Raw genomic sequence first — 21,497 nt, 5'->3', positions numbered from 1 at the left:
AATGCGTGCATCCTTCTTGAAATGTCGAAGATTTAACCACTGTTGTGGTGTTAAAATTTATTTTCACTAATTTTTTCAGTACATTAATTTTTCAATCATTGCATTAATTTCGATGTGAAATATTAGAATCTAATATGCAAGGAATATAATCAGAGGTTTAATATGAAATTTGCAATAACATTTTTTTGTGTCTTATTTCAAATTCCATATTTTTTTTATAATAATTTCACAAAAAAGTATTTGATATGTTAATATATAACTATAAACTTAGTTTTGTTTATTTGAAAGAGGCAAATACAAATTTTGGTTAAAAGTATACATTTCAGGGGAGATAATAAAGTTTCATTTAAATTAGTATACTAAATAGATCAGTAAAGTATAGATCTAGATCACAGGAGTTTGAAATCCATGACAACCACTGAAGTCACTGAATTACATGCTCTTGACTTTGGACAGGCACATACATAAAATTGAGAATGTGTCAAATCGACAACAACCCGATCATAGAGCAGACAAGAGCCGAAGACTCTTGGGGCCGAAGACCACCAATGGGTCTTTAATGTAGCGAAAAACTTCCGCACCCGTAGTCGTCCTTCAGCTGGCCCCTTAAACAACATATATACTATTACAGTGATAAAGCACGACATATTAAACGCCAAATTATCATGACACAAGAAACTAAAATTAAAAATCATACAAGACTAACAATGACCAGATGCTCCTGACTTGGGACAGGCGCAAAATTGCGGCGGGGTTAAACATGTTAATGAGATCTCAACCCTTTCCCTATACCTCTAGCCAATGTAGAAAAGTAAACGCATAACAATACGACCATTAAAATTCAGTTCAAGAGAAGTCCGAGTCCGATGTCATACATATAAATGTGGCGGGGTTAAACATGTTAGCAAAATCCCAACCCTTAGCTCCCCTAACCTGGGACAGTGTATAACAGTACAACATATGAAAGAATTATAAAAATCAGTTGAAAAAGGCATAACTCATCAGTTGGACAAACATACAAGTGAACGTGACCGGGTACATCCAAACAACAATAAGACACTAGATCTGAGAGTACTCGAAGTTATAGGGACAGCTATGTACATTTTAAAGTAGTGATATGCTATCAATTTTAATGTTAGTAAAAACAAGTTTTATCAGAAGTTCAGAATATTGATACAAGTGTGCATGGTGTGATCTGATGTTGTACTATAATGTCATTCATTTTAGATTTTAATTAAATTGTACGTACAAATCATTTCAGTAAACGTCATAATTTTTTTTTTTTATTATAATAAGAGTATTAAATTTTGTACAAATTCAAAGATTTTAACACAATGATTTTACAATCTGATTAAATTCAGATCCATCTGTACTCACTGCATCATAAATGTAAATGTTCATCAAATTAAACTTTCCCTAAAAATACCACTTCTTAATGCGTTCTTATGAAACTAACAGCAATATAGGCAAATCATGACAGTGTTTGTTATGTTCCTTTGTCAACTTTTATATTATATCCCAGTTTTTTAAACACAGATGTTGCATTTTTTTATGCATGGGAAAGAATTGTGAATACTAGTATATTTAAGCTTCTGGCTTTGTTCAATTTGCTGTGCGGTTTGAGCTATATCTGTGTCTGGCAGATTGAATTTAAGAATGTTGTATTAAATTATAAGCCTGACACCTTGTGGTAACTATTTACACGACCAAGTCGTTGCCACTGCTGGTGGACGTTTCGACCAGTCACCTCGAGGGTATCAACAGCCCAGTAGTCAGCACTTCGGTGCTGACATGAATATCATTTATATGGTATTTTTTTTTTATAAATTTACTGTTTGCAAAAGTATAAATTTTTCGAATTACTAAGAATTTTCTTATCCCAGGCGTAGTCGTATTTGGTCAAACTTTTTGGAATTTTGAGTTAATGCTCTTCAACTTTGTACTTGTTTGGATTTCTACCTAATTTGATCTAAGCGTCACTGATGAGTCTTAGGTACATGAAACGCGTGTCTGACGTATTGAAGTATAAGCCTGGTACCTTTTGACAACTATTACAGACCAAGCCGTGTCTTCGAAATGAATGATAGTACTCACAAAAAACCTAACTAATAAAATAATACGAAAAGATTTGCAGCTAAAATAATTTACCATTAATATAGAAGAGTCGATCTATCAAGAAAACTCGCTTGAACTATACGAGATGTTAGGTAGCTGTGTCCGTGTGTTATATATATTTGTATTTGAGAAAAAGGAAATACAAGTATGTCGTGCAATTGGAATAAAAATATAGTCGATTAAATTAGATATCTAATGATTTAAACTAGAAAATTGATCAAATTAGTTTAAAATTTCAAATTTTACATTGACTGTGGAAAGCTCTTCCAAATGTATCCATATTTTTTCTTCTCTCTCTTTGGTCTATTCCTGCATGCATGCATTTCGCGGGTATTCAATATTAATTTTGCTATTGGAGAAAATACGACAATCAATAGTCATCCTACCATGCTTTGCTTACCTAGATTTGTTATTTTCAAATGTTAGGCATGTATATAATTAAGAAATCAAAACTGTAGCAGGATTGCATGTACAGGAACTTATGTTTAATTTGAATCATATATGCTGAGTTACAATGCTTATCGCTGTGTTTCCAAAGTTTCAGGTCTAAAAACTGGGACTTCAGACTTTGGAAGTGGTTTATGTCCCATGATAATGTCCGATGCTTTTTCCGCAATCATTATTGTGGGTCCATTTAAATTTCCGCTTATAATTGCAGGCATTATGGATGCATCTACTACTCGCAATCCCTCTAAACCAAATACTTTAGTTTGTGAATCAACCACAGCCATCTCGTCTGATGACTGTCCCATTTTACAAGTACAGGATGGATGATAGTTGGTATCAGCCGTTCTTCTAACGTATTCGTCAATTTCAGCATCACTTTGAACATTTTTGCTAGGGTTAATTTCATCTCCGACGAATGGTTTAAATGCCTTCTGTTGGAATATCTCTCGAGATAGTCTTACAGATGCCCTCATGTCTTCAATATCTTCCTGAGTTGATAAATAATTTGCAACAATTTTAGGATGATCCTTAAAGTTTTTTGTTTTCAATGAAACGTGTCCTCGGCTAGTTGGTCTCATGGTTCCAACATGCATCTGACAGGCATGTCTGTCCAACATTTCCCTACCATGATTATCCACTCCCGTGGGAACAAAATGGAATTGGATATCTGGATGTGTTACACCTGGTTTACTGCGGATGAATCCACCAGATTCAAAATGAGCAGTGGCCGCATCGCCAGAGTACGTAGAAAACCATTGCAATCCCGCCGTAATCATGTTAATGGGATACTTCCATTGATATTTATAAAGGGATATTGGCTGTGTCAACTCATATTGTACACGTACATCTAAATGATCTTGGAGATTTTGTCCCACTCCTGGCAAATGTTGGACCACTGGTATATCAAGTTTTCTCAAATCATCTGCGTTTCCAACTCCAGAAAGCATTAACAAATGAGGCGAATTAATAGCTCCTGCACTTAATATGACTTCTTTGTTCGCGTAAACCTTTCTCGATTCTCCATTATGTTCATATTCAATCCCAACTGCTCTTTGTTTTTCAAATAAAATCCTCTTTGTAAAAGCCTCGACTTCTGTCGTTAGGTTTTCCCGCCTAAGTACCGGTCTTAGATAAGCAGAAGCTGTACTCCAACGTTTACCGTAGTGAATTGTCATGTCCATCCAACCAACCCCTTCTTGCTGGTACCCATTCATATCATCAGTTAAAGGATATCCAGCCTGTATGCCTGCATCAATAAACGCTTGAAATAGTGGATTTTTAGAGGTACCACGACTCACATTCAGGGGTCCCTTTCCCCCTCTGTAATCATTCCCACCAAGTTGATGACATTGAGCCTTTCGGAAATAGGGCAAACAATCGGAATACGACCAGGATTCTGCTCCTAACGTTTCCCAATTATCATAATCTAATGCATTTCCTCTAATATAAACCATTGCATTGAGAGATGACGATCCGCCCCAAACTCTTCCTCTAGGCCAGTACATAACACGGTTATTAGTACCGGGCTCTGGTTCTGTGTTGTAGTACCAGTTATATTTGTCGTCATAAAGATTGTACATTAATGCAGCTGGCATATGTATTTTCCAAGAATTATCTTTGGGACCAGCTTCTAAAAGCAGTACTGAATTGTCTTTGTTTTCTGACAATCGGTTTGCTAGAACACATCCTGCAGATCCAGCTCCGACAATCACATAATCATAAGTATTGCTACCAGAATGTGTACTGTATTTTTTACTCGATAATTTAGAAAAAGAAGTTGAAAGACCTATTGGGTAATTTCGTGCATATGTAGAAAATTTTTGCTTTCTTATTACATTTGAATCACTGAAACGATTTTCTTTTACATGATGAACATATCGATTCTTGTCTTTCTCTGGAATATCCATAATTAAAGGAAATATTCCATCTATATCATCAATAACATGGTCAGAACCGTGTAGATCCTCTTTTTTACCGACACCACTCAAAACACCTATCATCAAACCAAGATCAGCGTTCTGTGACATTTGTACATCAGCTTTCGTATCGCCTACCATCACAGTCTTAAGTGGATCAACATTAAGTTCCTTGCATATTCTTAGCGCATTGTCAGGCGCAGGTTTAGGCACACTGTCGTGGTCATTTCCACACATCAACCGGCTTATGTATCTATCAAGGTCAAGTTCTGTAAGAACCGCTTCGGTTCCTTCTCTGTTGTCAGAAGTGCATACTGCTACCTTGATCCCATGATCGATTAAAGTTTCAAATACCCATTTAGGGTTTCCAACAGCCTTCAAATATTTCTTGTGTTCCCCTTCTGTCCAAATATCTTCGATTATTTTCATTGATTCTTGTTCTGGTACTCCATGGCTATTCAAAAGTTTGGCGAGTTCAATTTTAGAATGCAATGCTGTTCCTTCGGCGAACAACCCCGGAAGCATTTTGTCTGAAACGGGACAGAAACCAATGGTCTTATAAATTTTGTCATCTATGCTCAATCCAGTTGCTTTTTGTACTCTGGAAAAAGAAAAAGGAAACAAACAATAAAACGTATTCTAAATCCTTTTGTAATTTTTTATTTAAAAAAAACTACTCAAATATAGTATAGTACTGTAAGTAATTATTGTATTAAACCTTTAGTTAGCAAGACTCCAACACAGGTGTTTGATGCAAGGGACCTGTTGTTATCTCTATCTTTCAAATTAAACACATATAAAAAAAGAAAAAGGAAACAGGTGAGTTTTTTCACCCAAACGACTATGGACTCAAAAGTATAACGCATCTTCAATTATCGGTTGAATTAATGATGTTTTTTTTTGTTTTTACAAAACTGTGATTTTCGAATGGTCCAATTCAGATGCGTATGACTGCAACAATTTTAACGGATTTCGTTGTTTTATTCGTATCATAGGATGTCAGCCGTATTTGATTTTTAATAGACGTGTTGCATATTTTGAACACTTCACACTTAATCGGTTTAAATGTCAACCCGATCGTCATAACAAGATGGACCTACTTCTGAATTAAAACCTATATAAGTTAAACAATTTGTACCTACTTTACAGCAAGTTCCCTCGACCATGGTGCCCACATTGTATGAAAACATATAATTGTTCCATCTTTGTCAAATATAACTAGTTCTGTGTCTGTTAACCTTTTGACAGTAGCAATGCCTCTGTGATGCAGTTTGATGCACCTTCCATTTAATAGCATACGAGGAATAACATTTTGACCTGCAAATATAATGCCTCATTATTGTTACACAATATATATATATAGAGACAGGAATCTTTGGACATTGAGTGCGTAATGAAAATTTTACAATCTGACGAGGAATTCGCCCTTTTTTATAATCAAAGATGAGTAAAACAAATGCAGCAAAGTCAATACAAACTTCAAGAATTAAAAAAATAAGTAACAGATCGCATGACTTTTCCGAAATCATTAAGTACAAAATCAATTTTCATATAATTTTGTCGTAAAAATTTCTTCAAAGTTATAAAAATATCTAACACGTAATAAGATATCTCAAGGTATACAAGATATATTTCATTAATTTTAGAAGATTTCTCTCTTTTCTAATTTTAAGAGATATTTAAAGAATTTTAAAAGACATCTCATAAAGTATATCAACTATCTTAAACTGTATGAAACAGTTTGTAAAGGAACTTATACCAGATATCTTATAAAAATGAACAAGATATCCCACACAGTTGAGGGAATCGTATCGAAAACAAAATTAACTATGAACGCTCTCTTCAACACGAATATAAAATGGCAGGTAAATCAACCATTTCTTAACTTATATGTGCATCAGGATCCGATAGTCATTTGTAACTATCCAAATGTTCTAAGCGATATGATATCATCTTGTTCTAAAAGAAATCCTCTAACCTCACAAGGTATCACAGAGAAGAATTAAGTATTTTACAAAGTTGTTCTGCACAAATTATTATACCTTTAATAAAGACAACAGTAGTATACCGCTGTTCGAAAGTCATCAATTGATTGAGAGAAAACAAATCCGGGTTATAAACTAAAACTGAAGTAAACACATCAACTATAAGAGGAAAACAAGAGTGCACACACTGAAATGTCTCGCCTTCTTTATTAATCATTGATATTATGTTGATAGTCCTAAGTATAAAGCTTTATTACAACTGTCACATAAACTTAACATTAATCAAGATAGCTAAACAGAGACCAATGAACCATGAAAATGAGGTAAAGGTCAGATGAACCATGCCAGGCAGAAATGTACAGCTAACAATGATTCCATACAACAAATATGACCTATTACTTATAGTTCAAGAAAAATAGACCAAAATACAAAAACTTAACACTGTGCAATGAACCGTGAAATTGAGGTCATGGTAAAAAAAAACCTGCGGGACTGACATATAGATCATATAATATATCCATACATCAAATATAGTTGACCTTTGGAATATAATATTAGATAAAAAGACCAAAACTTAAAAACTTAACTTTGACCACTCAACCATGAAAGGAGGTCACGGTCAGATGACATCTATCCTCTAGACATGTACACCTTACAATCATTCCATACAACAAATATAGAAGACCTATTGCATAAAGTATAAGGAAAACAGACCAAAAACACAAAAACTTAACTATAACCACTGAACCATGACACCTGCCAGTTGGACATGTACACCTTAGAGTCCTTCCATACGCCAAATATACTAGCCCTATTGCTTAGAGTATCTGAGACATGGACTTGACCACTAAAATTTAACCTTGTTAACTGATGCATAAAATTAGGTCGAGGTCAAGTGAAAACTGTCTGACGGGCATGAGGACCTTGCAAGGTACGTACATACCAAATAAAGTTATCCTATTACTTATAATAGGAGAGATTTCAACATAACAAACATTCTGAATTCTTTTTTCAAATGGTCACTGAACCATGAAAATGAGGTCAAGGACATTGGACATGTGACTAACGGAAACTTCGTAACATGAGGCATCTATATATAAAGTATGAAGCATCCAGGTCTTTCACCTTCTAAAATATAAACCTTTTAAGAAGTTAGTTAACACCGCCGCCTCCGCAGCCGGATCACTATCCCTTTGTCGAGCTTTCTGCAACAAAAGTTGCAGGCTCGACAAAAAAACGAAACAACAATGCAACACACACAGAAACGAGCTTTAAGATAACAACTGCCATTTTCCTGACTTGGTACAGGACATTTTAAGAAAAATGGTAGGTTGAACCTTGTTTTTGGGCTAGCCAAACCTCGCGCTTTTATGGCAATGTTAACTATAACACTAAAATGAAAACATTACATGACAGGACTACAGTAAAAAAAAATGCAAGAATATTCAGGACAGAGAAATATACAAATAAACTTTAAACTAGGACAGAGAAATACACAAATAAACTTTAAACTAGGACAGAGAAATACACAAATAAACTTTAAACTAGGACAGAGAAATACACAAATATACTTTAAACTAGGACATTGTTATTAAAGGTATCATGCTCATAATGTAATACACTATACGCGTTTGATTATTGTCCACATAAGACTCACTCATTCCAAAAAAGTTGCGCCAAATACGGCTAAGGTTATCAATGCCTGAGATAAAGCATATTATATACGATATACATATAGTATCATATTCATTATATCTCTTTTAAAGTTTATAAGATAACTGGACCATAAAAAGTAGAAGATCACTCACTCTCTACATCAAAATGACACAGATATTTACAACTATAAACCACCGTAACTCCATCAACAAGATGTAAACCTCATACTGCATAGACAACTATAAAAGACAAATGTAAAACAATTCAAACGGGAACACTAAGGCCTAATGTATACACAAAATAATGATAGAAAAAACAAATATGATATACACAGAAACAAACGAAAACCCTGAATTACTTATGAACTTTTAAGTATATATTAGATACCTAATACACATAATCTATATGTAAATATATGTGAAATAAATGAAAGAAAGTAAATAACTAAAATAACTTTCTAATAATTTAATTTTAGATATCGAATGAAATATCAAAGATATCACATACCGACGAAGGTTGATTTGAATATGTTATGTTATAAAGTATAATCTTAAAGTTTTTATCTTCAGTTAATAACTGTAACGAATGTCGCATTTTTCAAATGTCAAGATGATCACAACTTCACAAGTCAAGGTTCAATATTTGCATCTGGATGACTCATAAAAATGAATGATTTTTTTTAACAAGCGTAGAATTATCAAACGTTCAATTTCTTCAATGTCTTTCCATGATGTTTATAGATCGATGTAAATTAAGCTTACCCCGGTTGCTGCATATGTCCTTTCTGATGCATTTACTGAAACCGAAAAGCCTTCTGTGGAACAACATGGCTTTCAATAGTATGACACCTCAATCTGCAATAAAATTGAAGTTAATTAAATCGATATAACGTGAAATATATGATTGTACCTAGATATCCAGTACTGAACTAAACTTTTAGATGAAAACGAATCTCTGAAACCACAAGCATTACAGTTCCTAAACGAACTCGTATTTCTAAGGTGTATTTTTTTTACAAAGACTTTTATGTTTCATACGTGACAAGAAGTTCCACAATCTATGGAAGATTCTCTTTCTATAAGTATATACATGCATAACACACATATAAAGCCTAACTGTGTATTGCTACCTTAAGTGTAAAATATCAGCATCAAAGGCTTCGCGTTTATGAACTGAACAAAATATCATTTTACAATCACATTCACATATATTGTTTCAAATACAAAACAACGATAATACCATCTTTTTCACTGTGGTAGGGTCACAGTGAGTATGGTCTCTAGTCAGGAGCCTCTGGCCTTTGTTAATCTTGTATGATTTTTAATTTTAATTTCTTGTGTATAATTCGGAGTTAAGTATGATGTCCATTCTCACTGAATTAGTATAGATATTTGTTTAGGGGTCAGCTGAAGGACGCCTCCGGTGCGGAAGCTTCTCGCTGCATTGAACACATATTGGTGACACTCTGCTGTTGTCTGTTCTATGGTCGGGTAGTTGTCTCTTTGACACATTCACCATTTCTATTCTTAATTTGATCGGGAGAGATACGTTTGCGCCACAACTTTTTATCTCTATTGGCCCATAGGGATGGCGGGAACAAAGCACTGTCATCTACATATGTGGCCAAACAATCTGCTAAAGCTTCTATTTTCTTGTCGTATTAAATCTTCAGCAAAGCAATCACCTACTTCATCTGGGTTCAGACAAGCTAATCCAAAAAAATGGTGTAACCACTTGCTAACATCACTAAGAATTAATAAGACAAAAATGATACTAAATATACATTAATCTTTCATATATATGTGTTCTGGAAAATTGGCGCAAATGATACCCCTGAAAACCAGTAATTGGCAATGGCGCAAAAGGAGTGCTGCCATTTGATCTTCCTATAGCATATAAAGGCATGTCCACAGGCGTTTCGCTTGTATGGCTTGCATGGGTAACTATTTCAGAAGGTCAAATATAATTAAATGGAGTTCAATTACACGGAGATTATAATAATTGTATAGATCAAATTAATGTTTATATGCCAATTGGTCATTAATGTTCATTTCTGCAAAAATGCCTGTGAAGTAAAAACTGTGTTTTTTGTATGTAATTGATATATTTGATCCCGTGCGGTTATGTACAGATTGGATTTCTTTGAAAAAAATATGAATGGAGAATGAATTTCTTATAGTAGAGATATTCGTTAGAATGAACCCCAGCACGACGTCTGTACCCGTAAATGTGTGTTGAGATCCCACCCTTGTTATTGAACGTACTCTTTTTTTTTCTTTTTTTTTTAAAAGGCCATAACTGAGTTTTGATGTTATAGAATACTCTTCCATTACTTAAAACTAAGACGATCCAAATATTGATTAATGAATATGGGACCCTTTCATATGAATGATAAAGCGATTTTGGCCACTACATATAGATTTAAAAATAAGTATTATAGGTGGTAAAAATGTCCTCCATATACAAAATTGTGATTGAGAAATAAAAAGATCTAGTTTCTTTGTGTATAATAAATATGCACACTAAAACAAACTGCTACTATTTTTGATAAAATTTATAACTATTATATAGAAGAAAAAAACATTACCTGTTAATCGATGACCGTTATTACTAAACATAAAGTTGGTTTGTGTGTACTCGGAGGTGTTTTTATATAATACAAAGTACGAAGGGCAAGATAGACAAATTTTATCCATATAGATAAAAGTTTTACAATTATATCATGATTTTGAAGAATATATAATATTGGTTTAAGTCTATGATTAGGCATAATGTATCTTATCTTCTTGTTATAAAATGGGCAGTTTTTTTCTCATTTACATTGTTTCACATTTTTTAAGTCTTTTATTATTGTCTATATACAGTGTGGATTTTGCTCATTGTTGAAGGCCGTACGGCGGCTATACTTGCTTTCAATGACATTATTTGAATTTGGCTGGAAAAAGTTCTAATTAGCCGTAATACACCACAGCGCACTTTTTAAAACACATGTCGCTAGGCCATGTATAGGCGACAATCGAGGCCGTTTCGTTTTACCTGAGTCCGTGTGTGCGTCCGTCTGTACGTCCGTCCGTACGTCCCGAAATTGGTTTTCATCAGTTTATCTCAACTAAATATTGTGAAGCATGTACACATTATCTCAATACCCCCAAAAAAACCACAGAATTATGAAGGCCGAGTTTGGGTGACGCCACTTTTAATTTTCTCTTGTTATGTTCTTGTATTTGGAAACAATGATGAATATACCTCAATCAAGATATAAAAAGATTATACACAATGCATATTACCACCAAACACAGATCATGTTCGGTTTTTTTTTGTGGCGTCACTTTTACTGTTTCCTGTTATGTACTACCTGTATATGAGAAGTTGTTGTGGTAATTTGTGGAGGAAGCCGGGGAACCGTCGACCTTCAGCAGCAAAACTTAAATCCTAGTTATATATAAATGCATAATTCCATTTTGACGTCTCATTCAGAAAAAAAAACCCATGAAAAACATAGATAACAAAAATATAGAAAATTTAATATAATACAAAACACAGTGATGAAAATAAAGAAAATTTGGTATAATACAAGAAATGATTTATCAAACTACAGCTGCATCCTTTTCCTGACCGGTGTTGCAAGAAAAGATTTGCAAAAATGCCTGAATGTTTGCTGAAATTGAGTTTTTCTTTCCGCCATTATCAATGTTTTCCATGGTTTGGGACTCTTTCTTCTTTTCATCTTTGTTTTTCTTTGTTTTGTTTTTCTTCATAGCCTTTACACCATCATTATTGCGTGCCTCTTTCATCTCCTGACCCTCATTATTCTCTTTCTTTGTTTTACTTTTCTTTATATCATGTTTTTTGTCCTTTTCAAGCATAATGGGGGTCTTTTTCTTCTTTTCATCTGTTACATCTACTTTCTTTATCCTCTTCATTTCTGTAAACACAAGTGTTAGTATATATCATGCATTTTTAAGGTCACATAATATTAAACTAGGGAAAGTATTAAATGAGACCACTTATTGATTAAAGACCAATAAACAAAATATTTTTTTTTTTTTTTTTTTTGTATTCAAAGTTTAGTTCAGTTTTAACTTGGTATCAGCTATTTAATCCTGTTTTAATAATATACATAAAGTCATGTTTGATAAAGAAAATGCTGCTATTCAAAGAACATGAAACAGTACAATATATATTGCGCTAAAAATTAACTGGACAAGGAACTGAACTTTTAACAATTTAATAAAACAATTCTAGTTTGTACTATATACTATGTTTCTTTCCCCAAATATCCTGACATTTGAAAATACTACTCGTCCTGTCAAAGGCGTCCATATAGAATCGTTTAAGGAAAAAAACTGGAAGTGTACATTTCAATAAAATGAATACCTTTCTCCAACATCTTCTGAGCTTTTATTTCAATCTTGACAATCTTCTTTCTCCTCTTTTCTTCTTTTTTTCGTTGTACTTTGACGTCCTTGTTGTACCGTTTCATAATTTGATCTACCAACTTTAAGTGCAATTGTACAACTTTTTCCTCCTTTTTAGCAATTTTTTCTCTTAATTTCTCGTCTTTTTTAATATTTCTTTTTATCCTCTTTTTGTCCTTTTTTGTTTGTTTGTTAAGAGCTCCATTCTGTTCAGAATTCTGGACAATATCCTATGAAAATATCACAACATGTATATATAGTTGTTATAATATAGTTGTACTTGAACATGTTACACTTTCACATGTAAAAAAATATTTATTAACCATACCTTTACAGGAATGATACTAAACATATTGGACAGTATACAAGATCCCATCAACTATGCCTTCTGACTACGCCGAAGAAATAAATTGATTGATTGATGGTTGCTTAACGTCCAGTAGCAAATATTTCATGCATGTTCTGTACGAGAACGAGTTGACAATAAACACAATACTAGGTAGGTCTTGTAAAAGAGGCCATCCGGGGTGATGGTCGGGGAAATTTGGATTGCCATTGGAATAGATGGTATTTGGATAGGGACAGAAATTTGCCGTGTAACTGACCACCTACGGATCATAAAGCAGTTGTTGTTGCAAGGGTTCTTCACGCGCAGAGAGCATGTCACTTTCATTTCCCGAGGCATCATGCATATTTAGCGTCCCCATTCTGATCGGTTGTGGCTGTATACTTGATACATTCGGCAGTCAAACGGAAGCCCCATTTTGGCAAGCGTTTTACTCCTGGTCGGAAGAACAATAAGCGGCCATATTTCTATTCCTTAATAACCCTTGTGGCCCGAAGAAGAAAAAGACACAAATCAATACAAACAATATTTTATTTAGAGAACAGCCCTGTCGCTCGTGGTGAAATATTAAGCAAAAAGTGCAAAACCGTGTCCAGATCAGAAAAGTTCAATCCCCCATGACTTATTTCTTAAATATTGTATTGTACCTGGAAAAGATATCCGGCATTCTTTAGCAATTTTTCTGTTGGTCCTAAAGCCTCTAAAAATAAAATACCCTCATGAATATAACGATCAGTAGTGATCAGAATTGTCATTTTCATTAAAAAAAAAACTACAGAAAAACCTGACAAGATAACATAAGATTTACAGGTCCAGTAAATGATGATAAGGATTTCCACTCTCTAACAACGAAAATACCGAAAACGGCTTAACATTTTTTTCAAAATATACTAACAGAAAATATGCTACTGTTCAGGTAAGAGTAAAAAAATCAACAAAAAACACGGACATATTAAGGAAGAACTGTTTATGATGTTAAAGTGTAAAACAAATCAGAATTAAACCTTTTAAAATAAAACAAGTGGCAATGGAATAAATTATGTCATTACCTGCTAATTTTATGTATGCCTCTTTTTGTTCTTCTACACTCATAGATTCCTCTTGTTCTGCTGCACTCGCAGATGCCTCTAGCTGTTCTGGTGCGCTCAAAGATTCCTTTTGATGTTCTGCTCTAATTAATGCCTCTTGTTGCTCTGCTGCACTCATAGGTGCACCTTGACGTTCTGGTCTTAAAGATGCCATCTGCTGTTCTGCCACGTCTAATGCCTCGTCCAAGTCTTTCAATTCGTCAGATATATTACCAGTCTCGTCTTGAACTTTCAGCCCATACTCTTCACTTTCTAAATCGGTTGTTCCATGTTCTTTTAATTTGTCTAAATAGAGCAACACGAGAGTATAATTTTCATTTTCTTGCACATTTAGTGCTGCCAGAGACATATATTAAGGCCATACTAGGTACATTTCAATTAGAATACAACCTATCAACTCAAGAAAAGTATCTGGAAAATTAACAACTCGTATAAATACGATTTTGACAAGATTTGGTCTACGGTTACGAAAAATATAAGTAGTTCGAAATGTTTATAAGAGACAATCTTGATTTTTTATTTCACTCAGGAGTGTAAGCAATGACAGGGTAGGGAGATTACTGACATACCTAACTCCTTTATCAGGACAGATTCTCTATCCTCAGCTATGACAGGGGAGGGAGATTACTGGCATACCTAACTCCTTTATCAGGGGAGATTACTGACATACCTAACTCCTTTATCAGGACAGATTCTCTATCCTCAGCTATGACAGGGGAGGGAGATTACTGACATACCTAACTCCTTTATCAGGGCAGATTCCCTATCCTCAGCAAAGACAGGGGAGGGAGATTACTGACATACCTAACTCCTTTATCAGGGGAGATTACTGACATACCTAACTCCTTTATCAGGGCAGATTCTCTATCCTCAGCTGTGACAGGGGAGGGAGATTACTGACATACCTAACTCCTTTATCAGGGGAGATTACTGACATACCTAACTCCTTTATCAGGGTAGATTCTCTATCCTCAGCTGCTCTTATGTCTCCTTCTACATTTGCCCACTGTTCGTATGTGAATTCAAATGACGCAACACAAATGATTGCTTCACTGAACCCACCTACTACTTTATGTACTCTTTCTTCTTTTTCTGCTGTCCACTCCATTCTGAAGTTGTCCTGTTGATTGTTGAGTCAACTGCAAATTAAAAAAAAGCATTATGAAATCCGTTTAAACCCCCTCCCTTTACCCCCTTTAAAAATTTGAACAACAAATCAAAGAACTTAAGAAAAATACTTTAAAGTAACTTACCACTCTTCGCTTCCAAAGTCTATTTTCTTCAGAAATGCTGCACGAGATCAATTTAGACGTCTAAAAATTTATCCTTGTGCAACTTATCGAAGATACATCGACGATAACGTTGTCAGAAGAGATGTTTATGACGTAGATGAATGGTTTAGTCACTATAGGGAGCAACCAATATACTTTAAAAGGGGTGTGGGTTATTGCTTTTTGTTTGAGTCAGAAAATTTTATTTTTATTTTTTTAATCAATCAAATTATTTGCTCAAAATTTAACACTATAAGGTATGGAGGAAATCAGGATTCAGAATCCTTTTTTTTGTCCTCTGATTGTGATTGAACAGAAGAATATTTGTTTCATTAATTTGGCAATACATGTAAGAATACCTTTTTCACTATCCCCCTCTTTTGGTTCCTCACAAGAGCAAAGTTTTTTCGGACTTTCTCAGATTCCTACTTTGTGGTATAAAGATCATAAATTTTCATTTTCATTTCATTTCTGAATTAATAGTAAATAGTTAATGATACGTCACCTTTTAGAGTGACAAAGGATTCCGTCTGTATGTTTGTTTGTCCGTTCGTTATTGTATAAATTTTGTATCCGCATCTGCTGGACAAAAACTACCCCCCCCCCCCCCCCCCCCCAGCAGATGCGAATATAAAATTTACATATTATTTTTTTTACTAAATACTATTGACATTATTTGTTTTTGCACCTATCATATCATTTTGTCATTAGAATACATTTTTGGTTTAATTTCAAATGACATCATATCTGCATATAACAAAATGACGGTATATCTGCCTATCCTCCTTAACCTCTATTCAAACTTAGAAAGACATCTTAACCATATAATGATTTGTATTCTTTCTTAAGTTTATTTTTTTGGGATTGTAGAGGGACGCGGATGATTCTTAGTAAAGAACCTTGCCATTGCATAATGTTTGATCTACCGATATTTTTCCTTCGTTACTCCTCTTAAACCCCTTATTACAATTTATCTGGACACAGTATATATATGTTCCTGTATTTATTTAACTTTATAACAATCTTAATCATATATACATGCGACCTTTTTTATTTCATCATAATAGGTTTGGGGTTTCCATGACAATTGTAACTTTTGCAAGGCGTTGGGGTATAATTTTGTTAGTTCTGATCGCCCAGTACGTCTAGTTTTTATCAAAATTATTATTTTCTTTTCCCTGTTGAACATTGTATCTTTAATATTGTGTGTAATGTTGTACGCTGGTAATATTTTCGTCTTTGTGTTAGTCTGTTTTACTTCAACTCAGTGTGCCGTGTGCAATCTTGTCGCCTATTCTACTTCTTAAACATTTACCCATAGAATAAAAATTTTATTCAGCAGTGACAGTATCACAGGGAAAGTAAGGGTATAAAGGAGTGCGTAACTCTGCGGCATTTTCATTTCTCAAATATTTGTTACTGAAAGGCAGTGGCTATTTGACCGGCACTGGCAAAATAGCAAATTTGCTATTTAGCCTGCTCTGATTAAAATATATCTTACTGGAATTAAAATGGAAGATTAATAATTAAATATCGGAATTTTATATGTAAAAAACTTTGTTCCAGGAATGACAAAAATGAATCCCATTTGAAAACGAGACCAGTTACCTGATTTATGTTAAAACAATAAACGAATTGTACAAGTCTGTGCTATTGTACAATAATGTGCTATTGTTTAATCATGTGAAATGGTTAAATCATTTGCTATTGTAGGTATATTGTACAATCCTATGTTATTGAACAATCATGTGCTTTTGCACAATACTGTGCAATTGCAATCATGACTCCCTAACATGCAGTTGCAATAGAAGATTTCTTGTTCTTGCCGAATAAATATTGGAAAATACTGTGCTATAGCGCAATATTGTGCAATAGAAGATTTTTGGCTTTTGCCTAATACTGTGCAAATTGAAGATTTCTTGCTATTGTGCATTACTGTGCAATTTGAGATTTCTTGGCTATTATCCAATACTGTGCAATTGAAGATTTCTTGCTATTGTGCATTACTGTGCAATTTAAGATCTCTTGGCTATTATCCAATACTGTGCAATTGAAGATTTCTTGCTATTGTGCATTACGTAGCAATTGGAGATCTCTTGGCTATTATCCAACACTGTGCAATTGAAGATTTCTTGCTATTGTGCACCACTGTGCAATTGGAGATCTCTTGGCTATTATCCAATACTGTGCAATTGAAGATTTCTTGCTATTGTGCATCACTGTGCAATTGGAGATCTCTTGGCTTTTATCCAATACTGTGCAGTTGGAGATCTCTTGTGATTAGGCATTACTGAGCAATTGGAGATCTCTTGGCCATTATCCAATACATCTGCAATTGAAGATTTCTTGCTATTGTGCATTACTGTGCAATTGGAGATCTCTTGGCTATTATCCAATACTGTGCAGTTGGAGATCTCTTGTGATTAGCCATTACTGTGCAATTGGAGATCTCTTGGCTATTATCCAATACTGTGCAGTTGGAGATCTCTTGTGATTAGGCATTACTGTGCAATTGGAGATCTCTTGGCTATTATCCAATACTGTGCAGTTGGAGATCTCTTGTGATTAGGCATTACTGTGCAATTGGAGATCTCTTGGCTATTATCCAATACTGTGCAGTTGGAGATCTCTTGTGATTAGGCATAACTGTGCAATTGGAGATCTCTTGGCCATTATCCAATACTGTGCAATTGAAGATTTCTTGCTATTGTGCATTACTGTGCAATTGGAGATCTCTTGGCTATTATCCAATACTGTGCAGTTGGAGATCTCTTGTGATTAGGCATTACTGTGCAATTGGAGATCTCTTGGCTATTACCCAATACTGTGCAGTTGGAGATCTCTTGTGATTAGGCATTACTGTGCAATTGGAGATCTCTTGGCTATAATCCAATACTGTGCAGTTGGAGATCTCTTGTGATTAGGCAATACTGTGATATAGTGCAATACTATGCAATTAAAGATTTCTTGTGATTAGGCAATACTATGATATAGTGCAATACTATGCAATTAAAGATTTCTTGTGATTAGGCAATACTGTGATATAGTGCAATACTGTGTAATAGAAGATATTTGCTTGTGACCAATACTGTGTGATAGAAGATTACTTGCTTTTGCCCAATACTGTGTGATTGAAGATCCTTGTGGTTGGGCAATACTGTGCTATAGCGCAATATTTCTTGCTTTTGCCCAATACTACATGCAATTGAAGAATTCTTGTGGTTGGTCAATTCAGTGCAATAGAAGATTTCTTGCTTTTGCCCCAAACTGTGCTATTGCACAATGTTGTGCAATTGATGATTTCTTGTGGTTGATCAATTCTGTGCAATAGAAGATTTTTTGTTTTTGATCCCAATACTGTGCTCTTGCACAATACTGTGCAATTGAAGTTTTTTGGTTCTTGTGTAATACTGTGCAATTGGAGATTTCTTCTTGAAACTTTCAAAATAATTCAAAATTTCAAACCCCCAAAAATTTCCCCCACTTTTTGAACACCCCCTTGGAGCTTTGCCCCTAAACTCAAAAATTTCAGCCTTCCCTTTGTGGTTTATGGCCCTTTCGGTTCCTAATTCCTTAACCTATAAGGCAATATCATCCAACATCAATCCCAGCCTTCCCTTTCTGATATCGAATTTTGTAGTACAAGTTCAGAGAGATACATTCTATTACACAAAAGTTTTGTCCAGTAACTACAAAAATCCCTGTTGTTGACCCCTTAACTGTTGGTACTTTAACCCCTTACATCAATTCCAACCTAATATTTGGTGTATTGAACCTTCTGGTAAAATATTATAAGGATCCATTCACTTTTACTAAAGTTATTGTCTAGAAACCAAATTTGTATGCATCTTCAAATGCTGCCAACATGGACACAGACATCATAGCATTAGACGAACCCAAAATTTGATTGAGGTCATATAAAAATTGTGTTTTACCTGTATTCTCTGTTTAGCCTTCTTTGGCCATCTTGGTTGGCAGACGAGGTCATTGGACACATTTTTAAAACTAGATACTCAATTGATGGTTGATGTGGCAAAGGTTTGTTAAATTTGGCCCAAAAATTTCAGAGGAGAAGATTTTTGTAACAGTTGACAGGCGATATCGGACACTGGAGACCAAGTCATGAGCCATTAGGCCAGGTGAGCTCAAAAGAAATATTAGAACACGGTCTCACCAATAATATTTTGGCCAGGAGAGCTAAAAAGAAATATTGGAATATTGTCTCAAAATTTAAAATAAAAGACAATTATTATTCAATAACTAAATTTGGATGTAGTGCGTCTTCTGACTGGCTGACATTATTTTGTTATCAGCCCATGGACATAATTTAGTCATGTGACAGTGACATCATCAACATTTTTCATGGTTTTCTACGGTTTAGAATGGAATTTAGAATTAAATAATAAGAAATGAATGTAATATTTTTTTCTGTATATTTGAAATAACATAAAAAATGTGGTGCACACTGTCAAATAACCTGCCACACACATTAATCAGTGTGCACCAAATTTTTTATGTTATTTCTTTATAGACAGAAAAAATATTACAGTCATTCCTTAAATAAAGAATTGATTTACAAGGTTAACCGAGCCTAATGGTTTGTTTACATCACAAACTTTACAATTTTTAATACCTAAAAATTCAGAAGACCTGATCAGTATACAAGTAAAAAAAATCTAAATATATTTATATCTTTATTAAAATAATTTGAAAAATAAAATAGCTACAACAACAAATAATAATATAACAAATAATTATCACAAAGTAAGGAAATAGTGTGTTAAAGCCATATACATATAAAGTTATACACCTGATCATATTAACAGGTATATTAAAACTTATATATAAAAGGTTTGATCAGTTTACAATAATATTTCACACATATAATTCAATGATAAAAATCAGACAAACACCTTTTTTTCCTTTGTGTGAATTGTGTCCCCTTTTTAAATAATTGACATTTGAAAATATAATTCCTCATCATGATTTTATTAAGGACTGCTTCATAAGACAGAATATTTATTCAGATAATGATTGATAGTTTGTAGTGTTTGTCAATATCCAAGTTTATCTTTCCTCTATAAAAATTTTAAATGTCTCCTTAAAAAATGTATTATTTTCACCTGCCTTTTTCTTCTGATAAAATTCACTGGTCTATTTTTTCCAACTATTGTCTTTCTTATCTCAGATAGTTTTTAAAAATTAAATGATCAGGAAAAATAACTAATTTAAGAGGAATAATTTGCTTTATATCAGTGGCAAAAAAGAGGCTTTGTAATTGAGGATGATTTCTTACATTATATCTTTATTTTGGTTTTCAAATCATTTAAAGATCAGCTCGGACTACTATTACCTCCAATTTTGTGAGACATATATTAAAGAAAATGAAATGCTGGTGACAATTTCTCTGTGAACACATATACATAATCTAATATACATTAATTATATAGTGTATTAATCTGAACCAAACATGTGCTGGCCATCTAAAAAATACTGATTCTTTTTTATATCGGACTGTCTGGCGAATTTGTTCTACAGCTGTGACTGAAGTACTAATAGTAGTTAACAGAAGTATTAACAGTAGCTATAACAGTCATTAACAGAAGTATTAACAGATGTTAGCAGTATAAACAGTCGTTATTAGAAGTATAAACAGTGGTTATTAGAAGTATTAACAGTCGTTAACAGAAGTATTAAGTCATTAACATAAGCATTAACAGGTGTTAGAAGTAGTAACAGAAGTTTTAACAGATGTTAGAAGTATTAACAGTCGTTAACAGAAGTAGAAAGTCATTAGCAGAAGTATTAACAGTCGTTAACAGATGTATTAACAGAAGGATGTAAACAGTGATCTAATATCTTAGATAAGCTGCAGTAGTTAAAATAACAACAAAATGACGTTCTGATGCCAATCTGATCTTTTTAAAAATACTCTTCACCATTCATTAGTAATTTATGACTGATTGTTAGTAATTCTAGAATCCAATATATTATGGAATTGTCATTTTATAAACAAGAAAATTGAAAAAATTACTAAATTCCCATGCTTTCTTTAAAGTGGGATTTTAGTGTGTTTTGATGTCCTAAAGTAAAGGATCAATTTATAAATGCAGAACATTTTTCTGAAATTAGTCCAGATACTTCTTTTTCTTATCTTTTTCCTCAAAAAGCATTTTTCTATGTCTCAAAAGGATGACCTGGAATTCTTGTAATCAGATAGTGTACAAACAAGGCCATGATCCTACTTTTTATAAT

At 33.8% G+C, this 21,497-nt stretch overlaps 2 protein-coding genes across 3 annotated transcripts; both read right to left on the bottom strand.

Annotated features, from left to right (window-relative positions):
- Positions 1-2,585: 2,585 nt before the first annotated feature.
- On the bottom strand, positions 2,586-10,842 carry LOC134680962 (choline dehydrogenase, mitochondrial-like). Of its 2 annotated transcripts, XM_063540287.1 has the most exons (4): positions 10,707-10,842; positions 8,881-8,973; positions 5,621-5,795; positions 2,586-5,079 (listed from the first exon to the last, which is right to left on the bottom strand). In XM_063540287.1, the coding sequence occupies exons 2-4, from the start codon at positions 8,945-8,947 to the stop codon at positions 2,634-2,636; spliced, it is 2,688 nt and encodes an 895-aa protein (XP_063396357.1). In that variant the 5' UTR covers positions 8,948-8,973; positions 10,707-10,842; the 3' UTR covers positions 2,586-2,633. The 2 variants fall into 2 exon arrangements, with proteins under 2 accessions (XP_063396357.1, XP_063396365.1); XM_063540295.1 differs by lacking the exons at positions 8,881-8,973; positions 10,707-10,842 and having other exon boundaries at positions 5,617-5,737.
- Positions 10,843-11,642: 800 nt separating this feature from the next.
- Positions 11,643-15,345, bottom strand: LOC134709242 (calponin homology domain-containing protein DDB_G0272472-like). Its single transcript, XM_063569413.1, has 6 exons — positions 15,225-15,345; positions 14,911-15,110; positions 13,933-14,256; positions 13,531-13,583; positions 12,497-12,767; positions 11,643-12,044 (listed from the first exon to the last, which is right to left on the bottom strand). Exons 2-6 carry the CDS (start codon positions 15,077-15,079, stop codon positions 11,707-11,709), a joined length of 1,155 nt encoding a protein of 384 aa, XP_063425483.1. The 5' UTR covers positions 15,080-15,110; positions 15,225-15,345; the 3' UTR covers positions 11,643-11,706.
- Between the last annotated feature and the right edge of the window lie 6,152 nt (positions 15,346-21,497).

This window comes from Mytilus trossulus, chromosome 1 (assembly GCF_036588685.1).
Source record: "Mytilus trossulus isolate FHL-02 chromosome 1, PNRI_Mtr1.1.1.hap1, whole genome shotgun sequence".
NCBI lineage: Eukaryota > Metazoa > Mollusca > Bivalvia > Mytilida > Mytilidae > Mytilus > Mytilus trossulus.
This window is presented reverse-complemented; position numbering and strand designations above follow the sequence as displayed.